This window comes from Antechinus flavipes, chromosome 4 (assembly GCF_016432865.1).
Source record: "Antechinus flavipes isolate AdamAnt ecotype Samford, QLD, Australia chromosome 4, AdamAnt_v2, whole genome shotgun sequence".
NCBI classification, from domain to species: Eukaryota; Metazoa; Chordata; class Mammalia; order Dasyuromorphia; family Dasyuridae; genus Antechinus; species Antechinus flavipes.
Genome location: NC_067401.1, coordinates 27,820,521 through 27,843,029, shown reverse-complemented (window position 1 = coordinate 27,843,029; position 22,509 = coordinate 27,820,521). Strand labels below are relative to the sequence as shown.

At 60.4% G+C, this 22,509-nt stretch overlaps 1 protein-coding gene across 1 annotated transcript in view; it reads left to right on the top strand.

Annotated features, from left to right (window-relative positions):
* The window catches only part of NXN (nucleoredoxin), a 137,066-nt gene extending 118,269 nt beyond the window's left edge, over positions 1-18,797 (top strand). The window contains exons 2-8 of the mRNA XM_051992215.1: positions 2,743-2,860; positions 4,977-5,110; positions 5,636-5,736; positions 6,273-6,379; positions 13,333-13,512; positions 14,388-14,512; positions 17,443-18,797. Coding sequence (XP_051848175.1) covers positions 2,743-2,860; positions 4,977-5,110; positions 5,636-5,736; positions 6,273-6,379; positions 13,333-13,512; positions 14,388-14,512; positions 17,443-17,625 — 948 coding nt within the window. The 3' untranslated portion in view covers positions 17,626-18,797. The remainder of the gene's footprint in view (positions 1-2,742; positions 2,861-4,976; positions 5,111-5,635; positions 5,737-6,272; positions 6,380-13,332; positions 13,513-14,387; positions 14,513-17,442) is intronic.
* Positions 18,798-22,509: the final 3,712 nt, after the last annotated feature.

Below are 22,509 nucleotides of genomic sequence, written 5' to 3'. Positions count from 1 at the left end.
GTGCCTATTATATGCTAAATACTGTGCTGAAAACTTTATATTACCTCATTTGAACCTCACTGTGACCTTCACTGTGCTATGATTATCTCCATTTTACAGTTGAGGAAACTAAGGCAGACAGAGGTAAAGGGACCAAGACTATCTATCTAGTAAATGTCTGAAGCCAGATTTAGACTCACCTTTCTGACCCCAAGTACAGCACTCTCCCCACTGCACAGCAACCTAACTGCCCTAGTGTAAAGCGAAAATTTTTGCATTTTGCCAGGGATAATGGTTCATCTTCTGAAAGAACGAGACAAGAGGGAGTGGGTAAAAATTGCGGCAAAAAATAATTTTACTAAGAGAAGGAAAAGTTTCAAGTCCTCAGAAATCTGGCTTGTCACACATTCCCTTCCACCTTCAAGTATTGTGTTCTAGCCAGTGTTCCATCTCCTGCCTCCATTCATTTGCCAAAAACTTGCCTTCCTTGCCTGGAACTAGGGACTCTTCCTAACCTCCAGCTCCCAGCATCCTCATGTTCCCTCAAGACTTCAGAGACTAGTGAGGAAGTTGTTGTCGTAGTCATCCGGTGATGAAGACCTGAGCGTGCAAACAGATGTAAGAGTGTAACGTACAAAGACTTGGCAAGCTGGGGACATGGGGTGAGAGAGAAACCAAGTATTTCCTGGGCGTCTGCTCTAATATAACTGGATTGAATAAGGAAGAAGTATATAAAGAACTTTGCACACCTAAAAGTGCTCCATAAATGGTTGTTAGTTGTTTATTCTCCATCGCTTTATTATATCATAATAAATATTATTATATAGGGTAATGGATGGCGCAGGTTCTCCAAAGCCATACGAATGGATCACAAACTTGATCATCCCCCAGGCCTGACAGGCTTTCAGGGAGCCTGATTCTGCGTGTACAATCTGAGGATCCGTCCCCAAGGAATGAATATCTTGCCCCTCGCACAAAGAGATTGAGCTGTCCTTGTGGGGAGTCCTTACCCCCGTGAAATCGGGAATCTCTTGCAGGGGGTGATAAGAACTCAGCCCCACAAGATTGATTAAGCCCTCCAGAATATGCTGCACATGACAGTTCTGTCCTCGGGGATGCTTCTATACGGAGACTCGGCCACCCAGGCTTGGGGCCGGCGCCATTTCCCTTCCTAAAGGGAAGGGATCAATCCCAAGACTCCAGTAGCACCGGGCCTGGGAGTCTGAATAATTCCCAGATTCCGCTCGCTGCCCAGTGAGGATGTTTGAGCTTTCTCCCCTCTCCTGCTCTCAGCATCCTCTGTTTTGGACAAAGGCAGAAAGGCTGGCTTTATTCTAGGAGGGACGGGAGAAAGTTAGAGCATCAGAAACGAAGGTGGGGACGGGAAGTGGCCGTGACAGTTGGTTCCTTAGAAGGGGAGGTGAGCCAGGTCCGACGTGCTCAAGTGATCCTCAGAGCCGTCTTCTCGTGTGTTGGGTGGACTTTGGAAAGCCACGCCAGACCGGGGAGACCATTAGCAGGGCAGCCCGAGTCTCTGCAAGTGCCCCTGACGTGCATGCGCTTCTCATTTGCAGTCAGGCGGCCTGGGCCCGGAGGATCAGCAGCAAACACGCGCTCTCCGGCTCGACATCAAAATCAATCTGTCAGGGCCCTCGCAGCCATCAGCGCGTCCCGAGCCCATCCTTTACAGCGGCCTTGGACGACAGCTGATTTGGTGCTCTGAGATGGTCTTGTTTGTGTCCAAGTGCGGCTCTTGGGACGTTTAAGCCGAATCCCAGCTGGGCTCTCTCGGGAATGTTGCAGCATTGGTGTTTTAAGTGGCTGTGACGTCATTTCTGGTCTGGGGAGCCAGCCAGGCCTCCGGCCCAAGGGGAGAACCGGAGCAGGGAAGGAAACCTTGGCGGGGCGCTCTTGGGGGACCCAGCCATGGGGCTCAGGGGAGCCTTCCACCTTGGGCCCTCCGAGGCCAGAAGCTGCCTAGCCCTTATTTCTGAGTGATCCTCAGGAACAACCCTTTTCTCCCTTTCCTGAATCCCAAACTGATGCTGATTTTAAAAGATATTAGAACAGCTTCAGGTTTTCTTTGTGTGAAATGTATAAGGTTGGATTTAGGGCGCAGCTCTGTTTCTTTGAGAAAGTCACACCTTTTGCCAGGCTGATTCCCAGCAGCATCATTGCCTGAGTAGCCAGGCTGTCTAAAGCTTCCTGCAAATAAATAAATAAGAAGGAAGAAAGAAAAGAGAGAGAGACGGAGGGAGGGAAGAAGGGAAGGAGGGAGGGAAGAAGAGAAGGAGGGAGGAAGGAAGGAAAGAAGAAAGAGAGGGAGGGAACGAGGGAAGGAGTGTGTCTTGTACATTTGCCTTCATCTCACTGTTGCCTGTTCCCCTCCTCTTAGGCCTGGAAAGCCTGAAAGCACACCATTCTTAATCTGGGCATATCAATCCTCAGTTCATCTATTAGGCAGTAATTGCGTGAGATCTGGGCTTTCTTGGCCTTCATTTTCGGATCTGGCCGGCACTGGAGGACTTCCGAGATCCTCTGACATCCGTATCCCTTTCCAATAGCTGGCACAGCACGTGGCTGGCAGGAAGGCGCGCCACAAGCATTGATTAAGCACTTACTGTGTGCTCAGCACTGCACTAAGCTCTGGGCCAAACAAAACGGAACAGCCCCAGCTTTCAAGGGACTCACTTGCGAATGAATGAATGAATGAATGAACGGATATATTTAGGGCCTGACCAACTTCCTCTTATTTTCTTACAGCTGAAACTATGGAACAAATATCGAATTTCCAACATTCCGTCACTGATCTTCATCGATGCTACCACGGGGAAGGTCGTGTGCAGAAATGGGCTGCTGGTGATCCGGGATGACCCCGAAGGTAAGCCTGTGGGAGCCTCTTCTGTCCTGTCTCAGCCCCAAGCTGTACAGTAAACAAGTACAAAGCATCCAGCAAGAGATACCGTCTCCTAGGCAAATATTCTGAAGATAATTGGATTTACCTTGCTCTAGAAGGATCTTTTCTTCATGATGATTACTGAATTTTCCCAGTTTGGGCCAATCTTTATTTAAAAGTAAACTAGTAGGAACCAATATGGAGTAAAAGGGAGTAGGACCAAGAGGAGAATAGTTATAATAATCACAACAACAGTAAAAATAAATAACAGCTCACAGCCCCTTGGGTATTCCAGGCACAGTGTGCTCTTTACTAAACTTCTCTTTTTTGATCTTCCTAAGCACCCTGGGAGGGAAGTTTGGTTTTGAGCCCCATTTTACAATTGAGTGAACTGAGGCAGGAGCAGTTCTGTGGCCTGGCCAGGGTCCCCTGCTAGTCACTGTCCGAGGCTAGATCTGGATTCGGGACTTCCTGCAGCCTTTACAACACTGCAAATGGAAAAAGCCTCCCTGGGCCCCCAGAAAAAACAGGAGGCTGCGAGTTCATTTTGCTGAATCCGCTCCCCTCTCTTTGTTGTGGGGGATGGCTACCTGGGAGGGGAAGGGGAGGGATGTCGGGGACACCTGGGAGGTCCCACCTGGGCACCGCTGCCCCGTGTCACCCCCTGGGCTCAGGGCTGCTCTGTGGGAAGCCCCTCAGGCTCCCTTTCTCCCCCGTCAGATTCCAGGTTTAGGGGCAGGGGTGACCTGGGAGGAGTGGGGGCTCCTGCTGCGGGTCACAGCCGGTGACTAAGAGTGGGTGACTGTCCCCAGCGCTCAGCGCAGGCTTGGGGCAGAGAAGGCCAGAGGGCACATGCTGATTAGCTGTCAGGGGAGGCTTCCTCGGACTCTGAGCCTTAGGGTTAGTGCCCAGAACAGGGAGAAGTGGTCGCTGCGTAGCCGGGGCTTTGCCCTCGTGGTCTCCGTGGGCCCCTCGGCCGCCCGGAGGGAGCCCCCTTTAACAACGAGGTTCCTGGAGCTCAGGGCGCCGTGTCCGGGTCACAGACCAGGTGGCCCCCTCCTCCCTCACGGGGCTGTCGTGGGGAGACAGTAAATGGGAAACGGCTTTCCGAGCATGCGAGAGGGCGAGGGGGGCCCGGCCCGGAGGGCTTCAGGAGCCATTTTGTCAACAGACGCCAACTCTGGAGAATTATGGGCTTCTGGAATCCGCTGCCGGGGGGTGTTTAGAAATGACCCTCAAACAGAGCCATATATGGCGCGGACACCCACTGGCTCCTTTCCTCTGCAAGTCTGGCCGATGTGTGCGGGGAGCATTGGGAGCTCGGCCCGGCCGCTCAGGGCTTCTCGGGGGCCTTTTTTCTCCAGCGCCCCTCGTGCCCTGTTCCTGTTCTGGGGGTGGGGGATGGGACCCGACAGACTCTGGCAGACTCTTCCAGGGCCCAAGGAAGGCCTGACTGAGCCTCCGTGGCCCGAGGACCAGCCCAGCCAGCTTGGACAAGGCCCCCGCTGCTCCTGCCCGGAGGGGGATTGTGGTGGTTGCCATAGTTTCATGCTAACTTTGTGCCTGGAAATGTGATCAGAGCCCACCTCTAACCTTCCTACCTGTCACCTCGTACAAGGGCCTCGGTTTCCTCCAGAGCCCTCCCCGCTCTATGGTCGCATTAAAAGCACCTCCCGCATGCATCTTGCCCTGGTGAAGGCGTTGCCCGCGTTGGCGGGGAGGCAGCTTGGGCCGGGGTGGGCCTCGGCGCGGCGCCCGGGACCGGAGATTCCGAGGTTGGCTGGCCGGGAGCGCGGGCTCTCTCCCGGGCTCTGGTGGGAATTCTGAGCCTGCGCCCACCAGGGCCGCCCCGGATGCCGAGTTTCCCGGCCACTTTCCCCACAGCAGCCTCCGGGGAGCCCACACACGTGTCCCTGTTGTTCCCCTTTCACCGGTGAGGAGTTCCTCAGAGTTCCGGGGGCTTGCCCATGGCCGTAGCACCAGGTGGGGTCTGAATGCAGAGCCCCCTCCCGGGTGCGAGGGCCTTGCTGGGACGCTGGGTCTGCGCCAGGCGCGCTCTCGGGCTCCGGGACCAGGGTCTGACGCTGCTGCCCCCGTTCAGGTCTGGAATTCCCCTGGGGGCCCAAGCCCTTCAGCGAAGTCATCGCGGGCTCCCTGCTCAGAAACAGCGGCCAGGCCCTGGACAGCAGCTGCCTGGAGGGGTCTCACGTGGGCGTTTACTTCTCGGCCCACTGGGTGAGTACTGGCCCCTCCCCCCGCCCTGCCCCATGGCTGGCCACCGCTGGTCCCCTGGGTGGGTGGGGGCTTCCCCCTCCCACCCTCGCACTGTCAGCCCAGACACCCCCAAGCCCGCGGCGTCCTCCGTCACTGGGTGTTCCCCCTTGGCGCCTCTGAGCCAGGGCCTGAGGGGGGCCGGCAGAGGCTGGGGGCGGTGGCACCCCAAGGGGGGGCGGAACGGTCCCCGCAGAGCCCCCGCCTGGCCTAGGCCTGAGACGAGCCCAGGAGCGGAGGGCTGGGCCCCCGGCTGCCTTTCTCTCTCTCTGTCTTTTCTGTGGGAGGAGGCGCCGCCAGTGTTGGAGGTGGAACTCGAACCCGCGTCCTCCTGACCTCAAGCCTAGCGCCCCTGGCGGCCCCCTCCGAGGAGTTCTCGGCCCAGATTTCTGACCCTTTCACGGCGGGGGGTCTGCCAGGGGCCGGCCCGGAAACCAAAGGAGGACCTCCGAGCATCTCTAAAACCGCGGCCCTTCTTCTCGTTGCCAGTGCCCGCCCTGCCGAAGTCTCACCCGGGTCCTGGTGGAGTCTTACCGGAAGATCAAGGAGTCGGGACAGAAATTCGAGATCATCTTTGTTAGCGCCGACAGGTAATGTTTGCCGTGAACCCCCCACCCCCACCCCGGTGCCTTTTTTTAAAAACTGAAGGCCCTCGTGGCCGCTGGGGCTCCTGACCCGATACCGAGGCCCCCCTCGTCCCCGCCCCACCCCCACCCCCCGGAAAGGGGGCGGCCAGCCAGAGATCCCCGAGCCCCCGCCCGGCTCGCGCCATCTCTGGGTCCCTGGGAAGGAGCAGGCCGGGGCCGGGGGCGTGTTCAGGTCTGGGCTCTGCGCTGCTCAGCGCGTCCAGATGTGCCGCTTGTGCCTAACTGGGGCTCCCTGGCGGGCGTCCAGGCGGGGAGGGCCAGCGGGGGACAGACGGCCGGGCCTCCCTGGGGGAGACTGGAAGGGAGGCCTGGGCTGGTGAGGGCGGGGCCAGAGCGGCCGCACAGCGCTGGGAATCGCCCCGGGGAGTTGCCGGGGGATGGGGGCGGGGCCCTTGCTCTGGGGCGGAGCTTGGAAGAACTGGCAGCGGGAAGGGGGGGAGGAGGGGCCGTTCTCACGTCGGGCGCCCTCTCCCCCGCAGGTCCGAGGACTCCTTCAAACAGTATTTCAGCGAGATGCCCTGGCTCGCCGTCCCCTACACCGACGAAGCCCGGAGGTCACGTCTCAACCGGCTCTACGGGATCCAAGGTAGGCCGCCGAGCCGCCAGAGGGCCGCCTCGTGCTCGCGCTTCGCCTTCCGGGCCCTCCCCCGGCCGCGTGTTTGCGGGCCTACAGGGACCAGCGTCTCGCGTTTGTGCTTGGGTGATGAGCTGGGGGGAGGGGGGCGGCCGGCTCCCTCTGGGGGGAGGGGGGAGCCGAGCTCGGGCCCAGGGCCAGCCCAATCCCCCCTCCGGGGCTTCTGCGGGCGCAGTCCGGCTGCTGGGGCACCAGGGGGCAGACAGATGCCCGGGGGGGGGGCGGACCGGGGCAGACAGACAGCTGCTCGTCTCCCCCACCCGCGGGCTCGTGCTTCGGGAGGAAGTGGCAGAGGCAGCTCCTTGTCAGAAAGTTTTCTTGGCGGGAAATTAAGCAGAACATTAAAGGAGGGAAGGCGCCCCTCTCCCTCCATTCCATCCTGGGGCGGCCAGCGTGACTCGGGGGCACGTTCGGCCGCGGATTCTTTCACCCTTTTTACAGATGGGAAAACTAAGGCAGAAAGGGGCCTTCCCGCGGGCAGACATTGTTAAGCACCTGGTGAAGGCAAAGCTGCGCTAGAGCCGGGGAGTACGGGGAGAAAAATGAAACAATCCTTGCTTTAGAGGGTGGCCATTGTACCTGGGCTGGAACACAGAAGGATTCATGAAGTACCAGCCGAGTAACACAGTCCTGTCCGGGAGCAGCAGCAGCAGCTCGGGCCGGGGAGAGCTCTCACGGGGGGAGCTTCCGAGGGGGACGGACAGACAGGCTGCGGCCGGCCTGGAGGCGCGGGGTCCGAGAGCAGGAACGGGGCGGGAACAGGGCGAGGAACCAGCGGCTTTCTGGGCCGGGATTCCAGCCACTCTCCTGCAGCCGTCCCGGAAAGCTTCCGAGCCAGAGCAGCCTGGTCAGAGGGGGGCTCTAGGAGCGCTGTGGAAACCATCAAGCGGCAGAGCTGGAAGGGACCGGGTCTCGTTTTACGCGGCTGAAGCTGAAGAGGGGAGGCTGTCCCCGAGCTCACGGTGGGCACTCCCCGTCCCGGCCTCCCCCGGAAAGAAGCGGAGCCTCCGAGGCGTGGGGGGCCTGCGGCCACACGGAGGGGAAGCCGAGGAGCCGGTTCCTTCTGCCTTCCAGCCCGGCCTTAAGGAGCCTCCCCGAGGGCCGGGGCGTTTCTGGGAAAGAAAGCCCAGTCGGCATCAGAGCGGGGTCCCCGCAGAGGGCTCTGGGAGCTCGGGCCGCGCTCCCGGAGCTGAGCAGGAGGGAGCACGGGAGGGAGGGGGGCTGCTTTCATGGGGATCCAGCTTGTCGAAGTTGTCAGGAGGTGGGCTCGGTCAGCTCCCCCCACCCTGCTCCCAGCTGGGGATGCAAATGTGCTAGGGCTCCTGCACGAAAACAACAGAAAAAGGAGGGATAAAGAAGCGAGTTTTCATTTATTTTATTCATTCAACAAATATCTCCTGTGTCTGCTGGGGACCGCGCCTCCGGCACCCGAGAAGCAGGAAGCAAGAACCGGCTCTGGCGAAACTGCCTTTCTCCTTGTAGCCCTCGGGCTCGTGCAGAGGTAGCTGCCACTCGGCAGACGGGGCAGGGAGAGTCCCGGAACAGCGAGGGGCAGAGTGGGCCGAGGCCGTTGTGGGGGAGCAGACACTGACCCTCGGGGATCCCGGTGGTGCCCACCTCCGGGTGTGGCTGTTGTAGAGCGCCTCAGCCAGGCACCGGCGGGATCGTACCTATTCTGCCAGTTCCCATTGGGGAGCACTCCTTCCCTCTGGGGGAGCACTGACCGATGCCCTATACATTTGGGTTCTTTTCCTCTTTTTTTGAGTCCCTTTGAATAATAGAACACAAATGTACACACACTTCAGAGACTTTGGGGATGTAGTTCCAAACCGCTTTCTAGAATGATAGTAATAATAAGTGCCAAGTGCCGTGCTGATTGCTTGGGCTCCAAGTAAAAGGCAGGACAGCCCCGTTCTCAAGCACCTCGGAATGGGGGGGAGGCGGCGCATCCAGGAGGCTCCGACTCTCGGGCCCCTAGTCCTCAGGCCCAGCAGGAGAGCAGACGGTCCGGCCCAACCCCGTCCACTTCAGCTGCTGAACATCATGCAGTGCGAGGGAAGTGAAGGGGGAGGACGGGCTCCTGATGAAGCTGGGTGCTGAGCTCACAGCCCCCCTCCCCCAGGGCGCCGGCGAGCGGGGCGAGCGCTGCTGTTTCGGGCTCCGGTGGCCTCGGCCAGGAGCGCTGCAGAGGGGCTTCCGGACCCGCCTCCCTCGTGCTTCCCGGCAGCCCCCGAGTCTGCAGTGTGCTCTTACGTGACAGAGGAGGAAGCAGATTCACACCCTTAACCCCTTCCCGGCCCCGCCTGGCCTGCACCTCTCAGCCAGAGCCTCTGAGGCCGTCTCTGCGGCTCCCGCTTTCCCCAGGCGCTGCTGCCGGACCCGCTTAACGGGGCCCCGCTGCCTGCTGCCCGAAGGCCTTCCCAGTCAGCTGCGCGACCTTGGACCGGTCCAGTTTCCTCCTCAGTGACAGAAAAGGCCAAACGGGCCCGGGAAGGGCCAGGCGGGACCCCGAGAACGGCTCGCCAAGAACAGCCACAAAAACGTGATCCGGCCGCGAGAGGCGTGAAACGTTGGGTCCGAGGTTCTGTAAAATCATGGGGTCTCATAGTGTCTGTAGTTGGACAGAATTTAAGCTGAGACCCCGTGCCCAGCGGCAAGGCTGTTGGGCAAACTCGGCCGAGACGAGAGCGGGCCGGAGAGGGCAGACTGGGCAGCACTGGCCGCAGGCCCGCCTCCTAGCCCGACCCAGACCTCCTGCGTCACTCCTGCCCTCAGCCGCCCTCCCCACCGTGGACGGGCCGTCCTCCCCGCCCCTCTCGCCAGCTCTCCTTCCTGCCATTCCTAGAAACCCCATAAGGAGACCGTGGGTCTCCCTGTGACTCCGCTCACCATCTTGCAGCTACTGTGTCCGAAGCCCCCTGGGTCCGCCGTCGCCCCCTGAGAAGAGCAGAAGCTCCCTAAGGGCAGGAACTGGCTTGGCTCTTGTTTGCCAGTGACTTGGTGCACTCGTGATCCTTTCTCTGTCGTGCTTTCTTCCTGCTTCCTGGAAATGAATGAGGAAGTTGTTCCCTTCTTTTGGAAATTAGAGTGAGAAAGTCTGGATCAACAGAAAAAATATCCATAGATATAAAACCAAAAGACTGCTTGTGCGGGCCTTGTACGTGCTGTGGAAGAAAAACTGTGATTTGAGCCGGAGGCATCGGAGAGACCAGCTCACGTCCCTGCTTCGTTGGGCAGGAGAGGAAGCGCCGGCTTAGAGAGCGAGCAAGGGGGTCACAGAGCCAGCCCCCCCCCTCAGTACAGAAAGGGGGTGGCCGCTGGTGGCAGGAAGCTTCCCCCTCTGACTCCCGAAGCTTTCCCCCGATGTGTCTCCAGGCCCGGTCGGCCCGTGCTGGGCTGGGGAGCCCCCAATGGCCTCGGAGTCGAGGCTGGCCCAGGGATGGAGGCAGGCTCTGGGGCCTCTGCAGAGAACTGGCAGAGGGGGCAGCTGTGGGGAGCCGCAGCCTCAGACGGGCAGGGCTTGGATGCGCCCCATCTCCGGGGTCTCAGCCCCTCCCGTCCCCTGCGGATACGCCCCCCCCCCCTCGTGCCTGTTACTGCTGGGTCTGCTAACGGGCGTCCTGTGGGGTCCGACCTGGAATCGGAGGTTGTGCAGCATCTGTAAAGTGTCGGTAAATAACATGTAGGCCCCTGGTCAGGGGAGCACGGGCTGCACTGACCGGAACCGGGCTCTGGGGCGGGGGGTGGGGGGTCCCCTCTCCTTTTTACAGAAAAGGCTGCAGGCCCGACCGGGGAAGTGGATGCAGGGAGGATTGATCCGGCCGGGAGGCCTGCCCCATGCTGGCCGTGTGAGCCTGACCCGCCGCCAGGCTCTGCTTTCTCATCTGTAAACTCACCCTGGATTTAAAAAATGCCGTCTTGGGCTGGCAAAGTGCTTTGTGTTGGCCTTCCAGTATGATCTTCACCATCCAGAAGTAGAGGAGGAGGCTGTGGCTCGGGGGCTGCATCTCAGGCCCTGGAAGGATGCTTCAGAGCCTCCCTGTGCCTGTGAGATCCAGGGCTTCGGCCTCACCACCGACGAGACGAACAGCCCGGGCCGGGGAGCCCCCAGGGCCTTTCCAAGGGCTCAACGAGCTTTCAGAGTCCTTCCCGGCGGGCCACATGTCGTCTGTCCCGGCTGCTCCAGCACGGAGGCCTTGTTCTTCCCATCGGTGCTCGTCCCCAGGCCTGCCCCGCTCCTCTGCCTCTGGGAATCCTGTCTCTTCCCCATTCTGCTCAGGCCACTGTCACCCTCTTCATAAAAGCTTTCCTGACCTCTTCCTCCTCCCAGACCTACCTTCTCCAGACTGCTCTGTGTTTTCCCCCCCTCCCTCTCCCCTTTTCCCTCCTCTCTCTCTCTCCCTCTGTTTCTGTTTCTCTGTGTGTGTGTGTGTGTGTGTGTGTGTGTGTGTGTGTGTGTGTCTCTCTCTCTCTCTGTGTGTCTTTCTCTCTGTCTCTGTCTCTTCTCTCTGTCTTTCTCTCTCCCTCTGTCTCTCTCTGTCTCTGTGTGTCTCTCTGTTTCTGTCTCTTCTCTCTGTCTGTCTTTCTGTCTCTCTGTCTGTCTCTGTGTGTCTCTCTGTCTCTGTCTCTCTGTCTCTCTCTCTCTGTCTCTGTCTCTCTCTCTCTGTCTCTCTCTGTCTCTGTCTCGCTCTCCCTCTGTCTCTGTCTCTCTCTGTCTGTCTCTGTCTCTTCTCTCTGTCTCTGTCTCTCTCTCCCTCTGTCTCTCTGTCTCTCTCTGTCTGTCTCTATCTCTTCTCTCTGTCTCTGTCTCTTTCTCTGTCTCTCTCTCTGTCTCTGTCTCTCTGTCTCCTCTGTCTCTGTCTCTCTCTCTCTGTCTCTCTGTCTCTGTCTCTTCTCTCTGTCTCTGTCTCTGTCTCTCTATCTTTCTGTCTCTGTGTGTCTGTCTCTCTCTGTGTGTCTCTCTGTCTCTGTCTCTCTCTGTTTGTCTCTTTGTCTCTGTCTCTGTCTCTCTGTCTCTGTCTGTCTCTGTCTCTCTGTCTCTCTCTCTCTCTCTCTCTCGCTCCCTTTTAGCCTGCTGCAGCCCCCTGAGGCCTGTGGGAGAGCTTCCCTCCAGCTGAGGAGGGTCTTTCTGAGGCTTTTGCCCGAGGAGCCTCTTTGTTTAGCAGTGAGTGGGGCCCCAGGAAGTCGGTGCCGAAGAGAGGGAAGCGAGCCCTCGCCGGGGCCCGTCAGCAAGCTCTAGTTGGGAGCTTCCTGCGCTAGGCCGGGAGCCACCGTGAGGCGAAGGTGCCCCCCGCCCTCTCCTGAGGGGCTTTTGCTCCCAATACAGGCCTGGACTCGGGGCTGCCGGCAGCCGGTGCAGGTTTAGAGCTGAAGGAAACTGAGGCGCGGAGAGCGCGGGCGTCCTGCCCAGGCCCCGGGGCTGGCAAGAATCAGGCGGGATTCGAACCCAGCGATGACACGAACCTCCTAATTTTGTGGAGAGGAAAGGGAGGGAGAAAGCTTTGGGGAAGGCCACGAATGCCTTGAGAGCCCGATCTTCCTGTGCCCCGAGCGGCCGCCGGCCCAGCAGGAGGTCGCCCCTGCCTTGGGGTCACTGCCCCCTCCCAGCTGCCCCGGAGGAAGCGCGGGGGCCTCCGCCTCTGGCCCTCCCTCCCAGGAGGCAGTTTGCCAGCCTCTCTCCCCCTCTCAGTGTTTTGCTGCTGCCCTCTGGTGCTCAGAGCCTCCATTACCGGGCCCCACCCCGAGCTCCTTTCCCCCTGGCTCCACGGCTCCCAGTCTGTGGGCTCGGCCTGGGGCCGCTCGTGGGGGGCGGGGACGGAGCAGCCCCCCAGCACCGAGGGCCTCAGGGCGCCGTGAGCTGGAGAAGCGCTGGAGCGTCCCTCGGCCCCCGCCCGGCGCAGGCCGCCCATTCTCCCAAGCAGCCGGCCCGGCTTGTGCCGCTCGGTGGGGAGGGGGCCACAAAGCCGCAGGGCCCCGGGCCGTCCCTCGCAGGGGGGCTTCTGCTCCTCACCGCAGCTCTGCGCACAGGCCGAGGGCTGGGGTCTTGCTGAGCTCCCTCCGAAAGCCTTTACCAGCCAAGAGCTTCCGGCGCCTCTTTATTGCACGATATTTAGTGACTCTCTGAGTGAGAGCGGTGGGGAGGGGAGCGTGCGGCCCGCGCCCTCTGCCACAGACGGGAGGAGCTTGGGGAGGGGGAGGACGCTGTGAATTCGCGAGCTCCCCGGGAGGGGGAGGCCTTCCTTGACCTGCCTCGGGGGATCGGCCCTTTTCTTCTGGAGGAGGGACTCAGGGCACACGGCCCGCTCTTGGGTCCCTTTCGGGCCCAGCCCTTTGATCCCACAGAGTAAAGGAGCCGGGGAGACGCCGAGGAGAAACAAAAAGACGTTTTGGCCTCCCAAGGTCCCAACCGGGAGCAGATTTGGCCCAGGGGAAGGAGCTGGGGGGGGGGGGCAGACCCCGGTGGGCTTCTCCCCAGGAGGCTCTCTGTCTCAGAGGGGGCTCAGGCCGGGGTCGGACTGCACGGCCCTCGGGTCTAAAGCAGGGCCAAAACGTCTTTTGGTTTCTCCTCTGCGTCTCCCCGGCTCCTTTACTCTGTGGGATCAAAGGGCTGGGCCCGAAAGGGACCCAAGAGCGGGCCGTGTGCCCTGAGTCCCTCCTCCAGAAGAAAAGGGCCGATCCCCCGTGGCAGGTCAAGGAAGGCCTCCCCCTCCCGGGGCATTGTCTGGGGAACAGGCACAGGGGGCATGGGAGGCACTGGGTGCTGGGAGCCGCGAGCGCGAGCCACGTGTCCGCGACCAGCCCCAGCCAGACGGGGAGGGTGGCCCGAGTCTGGCCCCATGGCCTTGTGGGGGCAGGGCCGGTAGCGGGACGGGCGGCGGGCCAGCCAGTCTGTGTTCTCTCCCCAGGCATCCCCACGCTCATCGTGCTGGACCCCAAGGGAGAGATGATCACGCGGCAGGGCCGGGTGGAGGTCCTGAATGACGAGGACTGCCGAGAGTTCCCCTGGCACCCCAAGCCTGTGCTGGAGCTCTCCGACTCCAACGCCGTGCAGCTCAACGAGGGCCCCTGCCTTGTTCTCTTTGTGGGTACGGAGCCCAGCCCCCCCAGCCTTTGTGTCCCTACCGAGGCGGGGCCTGAGGCCGTGGTCCCCGCTGCCAAGCTTTGCTTTGGGCCCCAAAGGTTTGCCCACGCTCCTGCTCTGGGCCTCGGCCTGCGGCTCGGGCCCTGAGCCTCCTCCCACCGCGGCCCCTGCCCCCCGGCCCTGGGGCCTCCTCCTGACCGGGAGCTGGTTCTCCTGTGTTGGCCCCGCTCGGGACTTCAGGGAGCCCCAAGAGGTCTCTCCCAGGCCGCCCCCAGCCCGGGGGGGTCCCCAGCCCCCTTTTCAGACAGTTTTCCACTATACGGAGGCTGGGAACAAACCCCCCCCGGGGCCCATCCTCCTCATTCTAAGGAGGAGCCCCCGAGGCCCAGGGCAGACAGAGGCTGCCCACAGACCCCGGCGCCCCGAGCGGCAGAGCTGGGCCCTGCCCTGGCTCCCCTGGGCTTCTCCCCCGTGTCCCACGGCCTCCCGGGCGGCTCCCAGAACCAGAACCCGACGAGGGTGTCCCAGAGCCAGGCCGAGTTCTGGCCTAGGGCTGCCCCCGCTCCGCCTCTCGCTCCGGGGCCCTCAGACAGACAGACAGACACGTGGGTCTCCTGGGCCCCCGGCTCTGCAGATGAAGGGCAGCGGCTCCGAGGGGGTGCCCGCCTCACCCGGGCCAGGGCTGCCCCACTCCCCCCTGTGCCCGACCCTGCCTGGCCGTCCTTGCATCCGGGCGGGGCTGAGCCCCCAGGGCCGCGGGGAGCCGCACTCGGGGAGGGGGCAGCAGCAGGAGCCCCCCCGCCAGCTGAGGGGATGTGCCCGGGGGGGCGGGGGGACCTCAGCGGTCACAGGGCGCATCCTCGTCTCCCACCCCTGCAGATTCCGAGGACGACGGCGAGTCCGACGCAGCCAAGCAGCTCATCCGGCCGATCGCCGAGAAGATCATCGCCAAGTACAAGGCCAAGGAGGAGGAGGCCCCGCTCCTGTTCTTTGTGGCGGGAGAGGTGAGCGGGCGCGCGGGCTCGTCTGGGGGGGCCCGGAAGCTGCGGAGGGGGCCGGGCCTGCCGGCCCCCCAAGGAGAACGCCTCTGGGGCTGCGTCTTCTCACCCTACGGGTCCGGAGCCCCTCCCTCCACCCGGAGCCTCCGGAGGCTGAGACTTGTCCAAGCTCCCCCAGCTGCTCTTAGGCAGGATGTGAGCCCCGCTCCTCCCACTGCAGACACTCCTCCCTGGGGGAGATAGAGACGGACGGGTTTACAGCGTTGTAGGTAGTTACAGACCGAGAGCGGGCCCATCTGGCAGATGGGCAGACTGAGGCTGCCCCAGGGCCCCTCCCTCCCCCACTGCCGGCAGCCTCTCCCTGTGGGAGCCCGGGAAGGGGCCACAGCAGGGGGTCCGGCCCCGGGCGGCGGAGCCGAGGACGGGCGCTGAGTCCTGGGCTTCCCCCACAGGTCCCACGGCCTCCTCTGTGCAGCCCCCGCGCCGCTCCCAGGGAGGTCGGCCCCTCCTCCCCCTCCCCTGTAGCTCTCACACCGAGCCCGGGTCCCTCCCTCCCCACGCCTTCTGCGGCTCCCACGCCACGGCCGCACCTTCTCACAGGGAGGGGGGAGATTGGAGACTCCTTTTGTTCTGGGGAGGCCGGAGCCGGCGGGGGCGAGCTTGGAGGAGCCTGGAACCCCCCCCCACCCCGGGGCCTCCCTCCAGGGTTCCGCGGCCCGGGAGGAGCCTCCCTATCTTGCCCTTGCACGGCGCGCTCTGCCCTGGGAGGTCACTCCCTGACCGGCCGGCACAGTGGCCCCCATGGGAGGGGCGAGCGCCTTTACCCAAAGCGCGTGAAAATGCCATTTTACAAAGAAGCCGTGGGGCTCTCTGGGGGCCTCTCCCCCCGCCTCGCCACGCTCGGCCGGCCCGGGGCTAGCTGCCCCTTGCAAGGGAGGACCGGACTCCATCCCACAAACATGGCGAATCTCCTCGCAAGATGGCCGCGGTGGCGCAGGAGCTCCCCGCCCCCTCCCCCGGCGCGTCCTCCCAGGCGCTCCCCCTCCTCTCCCAAGCAGCCCATCCCTAAGCCTCTTACAGGGAAGCGCAGGTTTTGACAAGTGTCCCCCTCAGCGCCCTCGCCGCGGCTGGAGCTCCGCCACGCCCGCGTTTCACGCTGAGCTCGGTCCCAGGCGAGTGGGACAGCAGGAAAGAATGGCTGCACACCCTGAATCACCCATTCATCGCCTCCTCAATAGGCTCCGGGGCTAAGCCCGTCTGGGCCCCTTCGGCAGGCCCGTGAGCCCGGAGGTTGCGGGGAAACAAAGCGGGTTCGAAAGGGCCCCGAGCCCTCGGCCCCACACACAAAGAGCCCGGGGGGCGGCTCCAACGGATTAAACTCCCTACCCTTTATCTGGTGGTGGTCCGGAATAAAGGGCAGCCGGGAGCGGGCCTGGGGCCCAGCAGGGGGCACGGACGCGCTCCGGGGTCCCTTCCACCCCCCGGCTCTCCCGGACGCTCCGCAGTTTCCAGAAAGGAAAATCAGGTTTTCTCCTGGAAAGTGATGTCCTTTCTCAGCCGCGCGTCCTGACGGGGAGCTCAGACTACGTGGCCGCAGGGCCCGTGAGACCTGGGCAGGGGGCAAAGGAAGGGCCAGCCAAGCTTCCGAGGCCCGAGGGGAGCGGCCAGAACGGGCCGGAGAGTCGGGTGGTCTGGGCCGCCTGGGTGCGGGCACCGGGACCAGACAGACTGAAATAGGCCCTCACCCTCCAGGAGAGGAAGGAGAGAAGCTCGCTGAGGAGGAGGACAGGGAGGAGGGGGAGGAAAATAAACAGGAGAGGAGAGGAAGAAGAGGAAGGGGAGGAGGAGGAAAAGGGGCAGGAGGAGGAGGAGGAAAATAGGAAGAAAAGAGGAGGAGAGGAGTTCACACGAAGCAGTCCCAGCCCAGGGCACTAGGAAGGGCCTCAGATGTTGGGGTTTGGGCCCTGGGTCTGGCACAGAAGCCCAAGATGGAACAGGTCCAGGCTGGCTCAAGGGGGCGTGCAGGGAGGGAATCAGTGTGGCTGCAGAGAGAGGTCAGGGCCGGGGGCCGCCTTACCTCCGAGGTGACGGGAGCCCCTGGGATTGAGGCAGTAGGAGAGTAGCAGCCCAGCCTGCTCATTTTATAGATGAGTAAACTGAGGCGCAGGGAAGTGAGGGTCTTGCTTTTCTGCCAGAAAACCGGAGCCAACCCCATAGTCACTTCACCTGCCCAGGGCCTGGGCATCCTAGGGCCCGAGTTCAAATCCTGTTTCTAATGTATTCCCTACGTGACCTTGGCTGAGGCACTTCCTTGGGTCTCTGCTCCTTGCGTACGCGATGAGGGTTGGCGATCCTTTTGGCTCTAAATCTGTGGTCCTGATTGGGAGGGTGACAGGAGGATCCCCAAATCCGCTCCCAGAGCCCAGCCTCAGCCCGGGGGGAGACTCCCCCGGACAACCAGGCGTCCCGTTGCTTCTTAGACCAACCCAGAGCCGGCTCCGGCTGCTGGGGGACCCACCTTCCCCCAGAGCCAGAGAGACAGGAGGGCCCTGAGCAGAGAGGGAGCTGTAGTGGGCCCCACAGTCCCAGGCAGCTGTGCCCACTTAGGAGCCGGCTGTCCAACAGACTCACAGGGACCAGACGAGAGCCGCCATGAGCAGCCTCGCTTAGTGGTATCCGAAGAGCCCAGGGGAAGAGACGGCTCCCCCCGGGGCCTGAAAGTGCCCCAGGGGGCTCAGCTGGGTTAGGCAGAGAAGGCCAGCCCTGTTATCCCCTGGGCTGGGGGCTCCATCCTTCCCCGGGCCTTCCCCCCTGGGCTGGGGGCTCCCTGTCTGACATCCTGGGCAGGGTCCCCGGGCCTTCCCCCCTGGGCTGGGGGCTCCGTGCCTCGTTCCGCTCCAACTGCTGGTTTTGTCTCCCTTCTGTGGCTCCCGCAGGACGACATGACGGACTCCCTGAGGGATTACACCAACCTGCCCGAGGCCGCGCCCCTGCTCACCATCCTGGACATGTCGGCCCGGGCCAAGTACGTGATGGACGTGGAGGAGATCACGCCGGTCATCGTGGAGGCCTTTGTGAACGACTTCCTAGCAGAGAAGCTCAAGCCAGAGCCCATCTAAGGGGACCGGGGCCTCCTTGGACACTATTTAAGACTCGGCCGCCTCCTCCCCCTTTACGCCCTTGGACTTTTCAGCTGTTTCTGTCGCCCTCATGTGTGAGCTCCTGGTGGTGCCTTTGTAAAGTTCTGAGGGGGGCGCCTCCTTCTCAGGGGCAAGAGTCCGGGTCTCAGAGACGGCTCCTGCTCCGCGCTGACTTATCTGGGCCAGAACGGGGATTTTTACAGGGAAATCCTGGCCGGGGTGCCCCTCCCCCGGGTTAGGCAGCAAGCAGGCGGGTAATTTGGCCACAGTCCCCCTCCGGGCACAGACCCGCTCGGGAGCACACACCCAGGACTCTCCCGGAGGCGGGCGGGTGGGGCGCTGGGTGTCGGTGCCCACCATCAGTTGGGCTGGGTCTTGGCTCAGGGAAGGGAGGTCATGGCTTCCTCAGGTCCTTCGGGCGCCGTCCTGAGCCAAGAGGGAACTCGGAGCCCCTCTCTCCTCCTCTGCCCCCCCCTTTAGGGCCCACCTTCTCCCAGGAACACCCCCGCTGCCTTTAGTCACACTCATGGCCGTCCTGGTTCCTCGACCAAGGACTTGTGCCGTCCGTCCTCAGAGGGGCCCAAGCCCTACGGGCAGGCCCCTGGCTAAGGTGGTGCTGGAGAGCCCCTCCGGGGTGTCCGCTGGGACCCTCGGCTCCCACAATTTGAAAAGCACAAGACAGATCCCTTCCCGGAGGTGGTCTAGCATAGCCCCTATCCTTACCAAGGGGGAAACCGAGGCCCATCTAGGTGGACTGACTTGCCAGAGCTCCCACAGGTAGTAAGTGGCAGAGCCAGGATTTGAACCCAGGTTCCCAGACTCTGAACCCAGCATTATTTCCCCCGCATCTTACATCCTCCCACACCAAAAGGCACCCAAAGGAGCAGTGTTCTCTGAAGCCAGGAGTTTGGGCAGAGCTGTGCCAGGCCTTCCCCGCCGTGGGCGCAGACCGGCCTCGGGGAAAGGGCCCCCAGCCCCTTGGGGTGACTGCTCGCAGGAAGACCCAGCTCCCTAAAGGAAGCTATGGACTTTGCTCGCCCTTGCTGTGTTGTTTTGTTCTTGTAGTTCAAAGGGTAGGAAGTTAGTCTAATGATGGCCCAGGTCTGAGATGCAGTCACTTAAAAATAAAACAGGCACCTTTGGGTTTTTCACTGGCGTGTAGAGTTCCTTTGTGAAGGGAGCTGCCGGCTACTCGTCCCATCGGCCCCCCGCTTTCACCCCCAAGAAGTGCGTGGCTGGGGGCTGTTTGCGCGAGGCTGCTGTGTTGGACTGGGCGGGCCCTTCCTTGTTGGAGAGCCAGGAGAAGGGTAAGAGCTCGGCCGCCGTGATGACTGAGAAGCCGTCAGCCGAGGGGCCGTGATCCTGCGATTTCCCTGAGAACTGTCTCTGAGAGGCAATTACCCAGAAGTCTTGGGCAAAGCCCGGCCACATGGTGGCAGAGGCTGGAACCCCTGGGGTTACTGGGGAGCCTGAGGCTAAACCCCTTAGGTCTGAGCTCACTGTAGGCTGGACCACCACAGGCTAGCACCAGGAGGTGAGCTCTCTGTGGGGAGAAGGGAGGCCACCGGTGCACCTAAGGAGGGTCAAACCGGCCTAGTTTGGAAACGGGAAGTGGAAGCTCCCATGATGATGGGCCATAGGAGCGGGGCGGTGAGTAGCCGCTGCGCTCCTGGCCTGGGCGAGGCAGGGAGAATCCGGCTCTAGTTTAAAAAATGAAAGATACAGACAGTGGGGGGAAGCCCTCAAACCTGACCTTGGCCTGAAGCTCACCTGCTCTCGGAACATGAGTCCGTGGCGTGCACTCTGGGGCGCCAAGTTTAAATCTGAACCGCGTCTCAGGGTGAGCTGAGGCTGGCTGAATGTTTCCCTTGGGGCGGAAAGAGAAGAGAAAGGGGAGCCGGAGGGGGGCTTCCACCTGCATCTTTGCTGCAAGCCAGCAAAGGATCCTGTGTCCCACTGAGCAGCTGCGTGTCCTCTGAAGCAAAAGGAATGAGGGTTTCTGCCAGGCGGCCCCTGCAGGAGCCGTAAGTGGACACCAGGCGAAAAACAAAAAATAGCCGGGCTATCTCCGGGCCTCTGCTGGCATTTCCAATTCTGGCTCTGGTAGCTGTCAGCTGGAGTCCGTCCCAAGGAGCGTAAACTGTTTGAAGGGAAGCATAAGTTACTTTGCAACATGGCCGAAGGCCGGCTCTCTTCCCCTTTGTGCATATGTTCCTTGTAGTGGTTACACTGGGATAAAGAAATTAAAGATCTAATACCACCAAGAGCAGAACAGGGGCCTGGCCCTTGCCCAAGAGCCAGACAGATGTTGGTGCAGACAAAGTGGGTGGTAGGAGCACTTCCCCCAGAGCAGTCGGGAATACCTTAAAGTTCTGGTCACTAATTAGAAGCAGGTTAAAGCATCCCCTGCGTCCTCTGTAAAGGCTCCCGGCAGCAAGAGAAACCGCGCCCCGTACGTAAGAGTCAGGGAGATGACTGAAACCGCTACCCAAGGTTCCCCGATTTGTTTTCTGCACAATGACTGCCAGATCAGGTCTTGCCCATTTACTAGACAAAGATTTTCACAACTGTCAGCGGCATCGGGGATCTGCTTAGACAACAATGGTGGGAGCTGGTCCAGGGAGGACAGAAATCGGACCGTGGGGACGCGTGGAACTGGAAGGTTTAATTTTCCATTTCGGTGCCATCAGTGGCTCCCCTTCCCCAAATGACAGCGGCGCGTTACTACTTGGGGGCGCCATCTTCGCTTACAGTGGTTACCATGCAGGCTTTATTTTTTCCCTCTCGTCTAAAGACTCTAAAAGGCCCCTTCCCTGTTCCTCCACCTCTTCCCTCGCACAGCCACGTCCAGGCCCATGTTGGTGGCAGGAGAATGATTCCCAAAGCAGCAGATTGGCACCACAAAGCCCAGGGAAAGGGGCCAGAACAGATCAGCCGGACCCCGCGGCCCAGACGGGCACTTTCAAGTCGTTTATAGTTGCTTGGCTTAGGAAGAAAACACGCCTGCCCTCACATGTGTTTGTTACACACACGCACATACAATCCATGTGTGTGTTAGCTGTGCCAGCTCCCCCAATGCCAGCATGAGCAAGGCCATCCCAACCCCGCCCCCCCCCCCCAGTGCCAGACTACCCGAGAGCTGCAAGCAGTGGGTCGAGAGCAGACAAAACTCCAGGATGTCCCTCTTCAGCCTTGCCCCGGGGAAGGGGGGTAGTTCCTGTGGGGTCTGCCAGCCCAGGGAGCTGCAGGTTCCCAAGGTGCCTCCGGGCCTTCCCTTTGAAGCTTGTAATTTAAGGGAGGATTGGTTTTTCCTTTGCTTCCTCCATGAACCACTTTATTGACCTGGACAGGGACAAAAAAAAGGAGGGGGGGGAGAAGAGGGCTGCATTCCAGCTTTCCCTGGAGCAATCTGGTGAGTGAAAACTGCTGTCTTTGGGGCCAAATGGCAGCTGTTTATTAGCCCTGTTATTAGGGTTAATGGGGCATATGCGCATGCGTAGAGAGTAAAACCTAGTATTTTCCAGGAAACAAAAGGTTTGTTGTTTTGTTTTTGGAGCATTTTATGTGGAAAACATCATACTGGGTAAATTTCTTTCATGGCTATTTTGGTTGGAATTTTACCCTAAGGGGGGACAATATGACATGGGAGTGGGGGAGGGGTGGCCTGGAAAGCAGAATCCCTCCAAGTATTTCTGAAAAATAAGGGAGGCTGGACTAGGCTGCCTCCTGAATTTCCTTCTAAGCTCTGAGGTTCCATATTTTTGAGCATGAAAAACCCCAGCGATGTCTACGCCTTTTATTCTTCTAGGGTATCGCCAAGCGTGCCCTCTCCGCACATGCTATAGAATGCGCCCCATACTAAAAACGCCCCACTAGATGCAGACCAGGAGCTGCTCTCGAGGGCTTCTAGATTTCCAATTCCATTTCAGTGATGTTGTGAAAGGAAAAAAAATAGTATTTCCAGACATGTGGACAAACATACAGCCCGAGGCAGGTGACGGCAGAATCTCATTTAGATGACAAGATCCTTCCTGGGCTTCTCCCAAGAGGCAGTGTGGGCTGATCAGCTGCTAAGCTGGGGCCCAGCGGGTCATCCTTATTTTTCAGGCATAATAAAATCCGAAAGATAAAGGTTTCCCTGACCCCTGAAGTTTTGGGTTTTTTTTATTCTTTTTCAGCGCCAGAAAATGTAAATAAATCAGGAATCTCCAGTAATGAATAGAACTCATTTATATAATAAAGTTTACAAAGTGTTTTCTCTTCATAATAACCTTGAGAATTAGGGCAAGTAGAAGCATCACTTTACAGATTAGGAAACTGAGTCTGAAAAGTCTTGTCCGGCCTACCTCGCTAGTTTCAGAATTAGAAGTTGACTCCCAACAGCCGTTCACTGAGCAAGCGTTTATTAAGCACTATTATGTGCCAAACACGATGCTAGGTGCTGGGGTATGAATAATAAACATAGTCCCTGTACTCATTCATACATATACATTCAAACAATAAGCATTTATTAAGAGTCTACTTTTTTGGTGGGCGGTGCCAAGTGAAGGCTGGGGAGAAGTCCCTCTGCTCCAGGATTTTGCATCCTGATTTAGGCTGTACCAGAAAGTGCTACTCTCAGTCTCAGAGGATACGTTTGTGTGCCGTCACTCCCATCGGTGGGGGCTTCTTGAACACGGGGGCTTTCTATCCTGGCCGTTTGGACAGCGCCCGGCACATAGTGGGCGCTTAGAAAATGTTTGTCGGCTTGCCGGGACTTGGGAAGATGCCTCAAAAGGGAGATGCCTGTGATTCTGAAGACAAGCGCAGGATCCTTTCCACTAAAACAGGAAACCGCTTGCTTTAGCAGGGATCGTCAGGGAC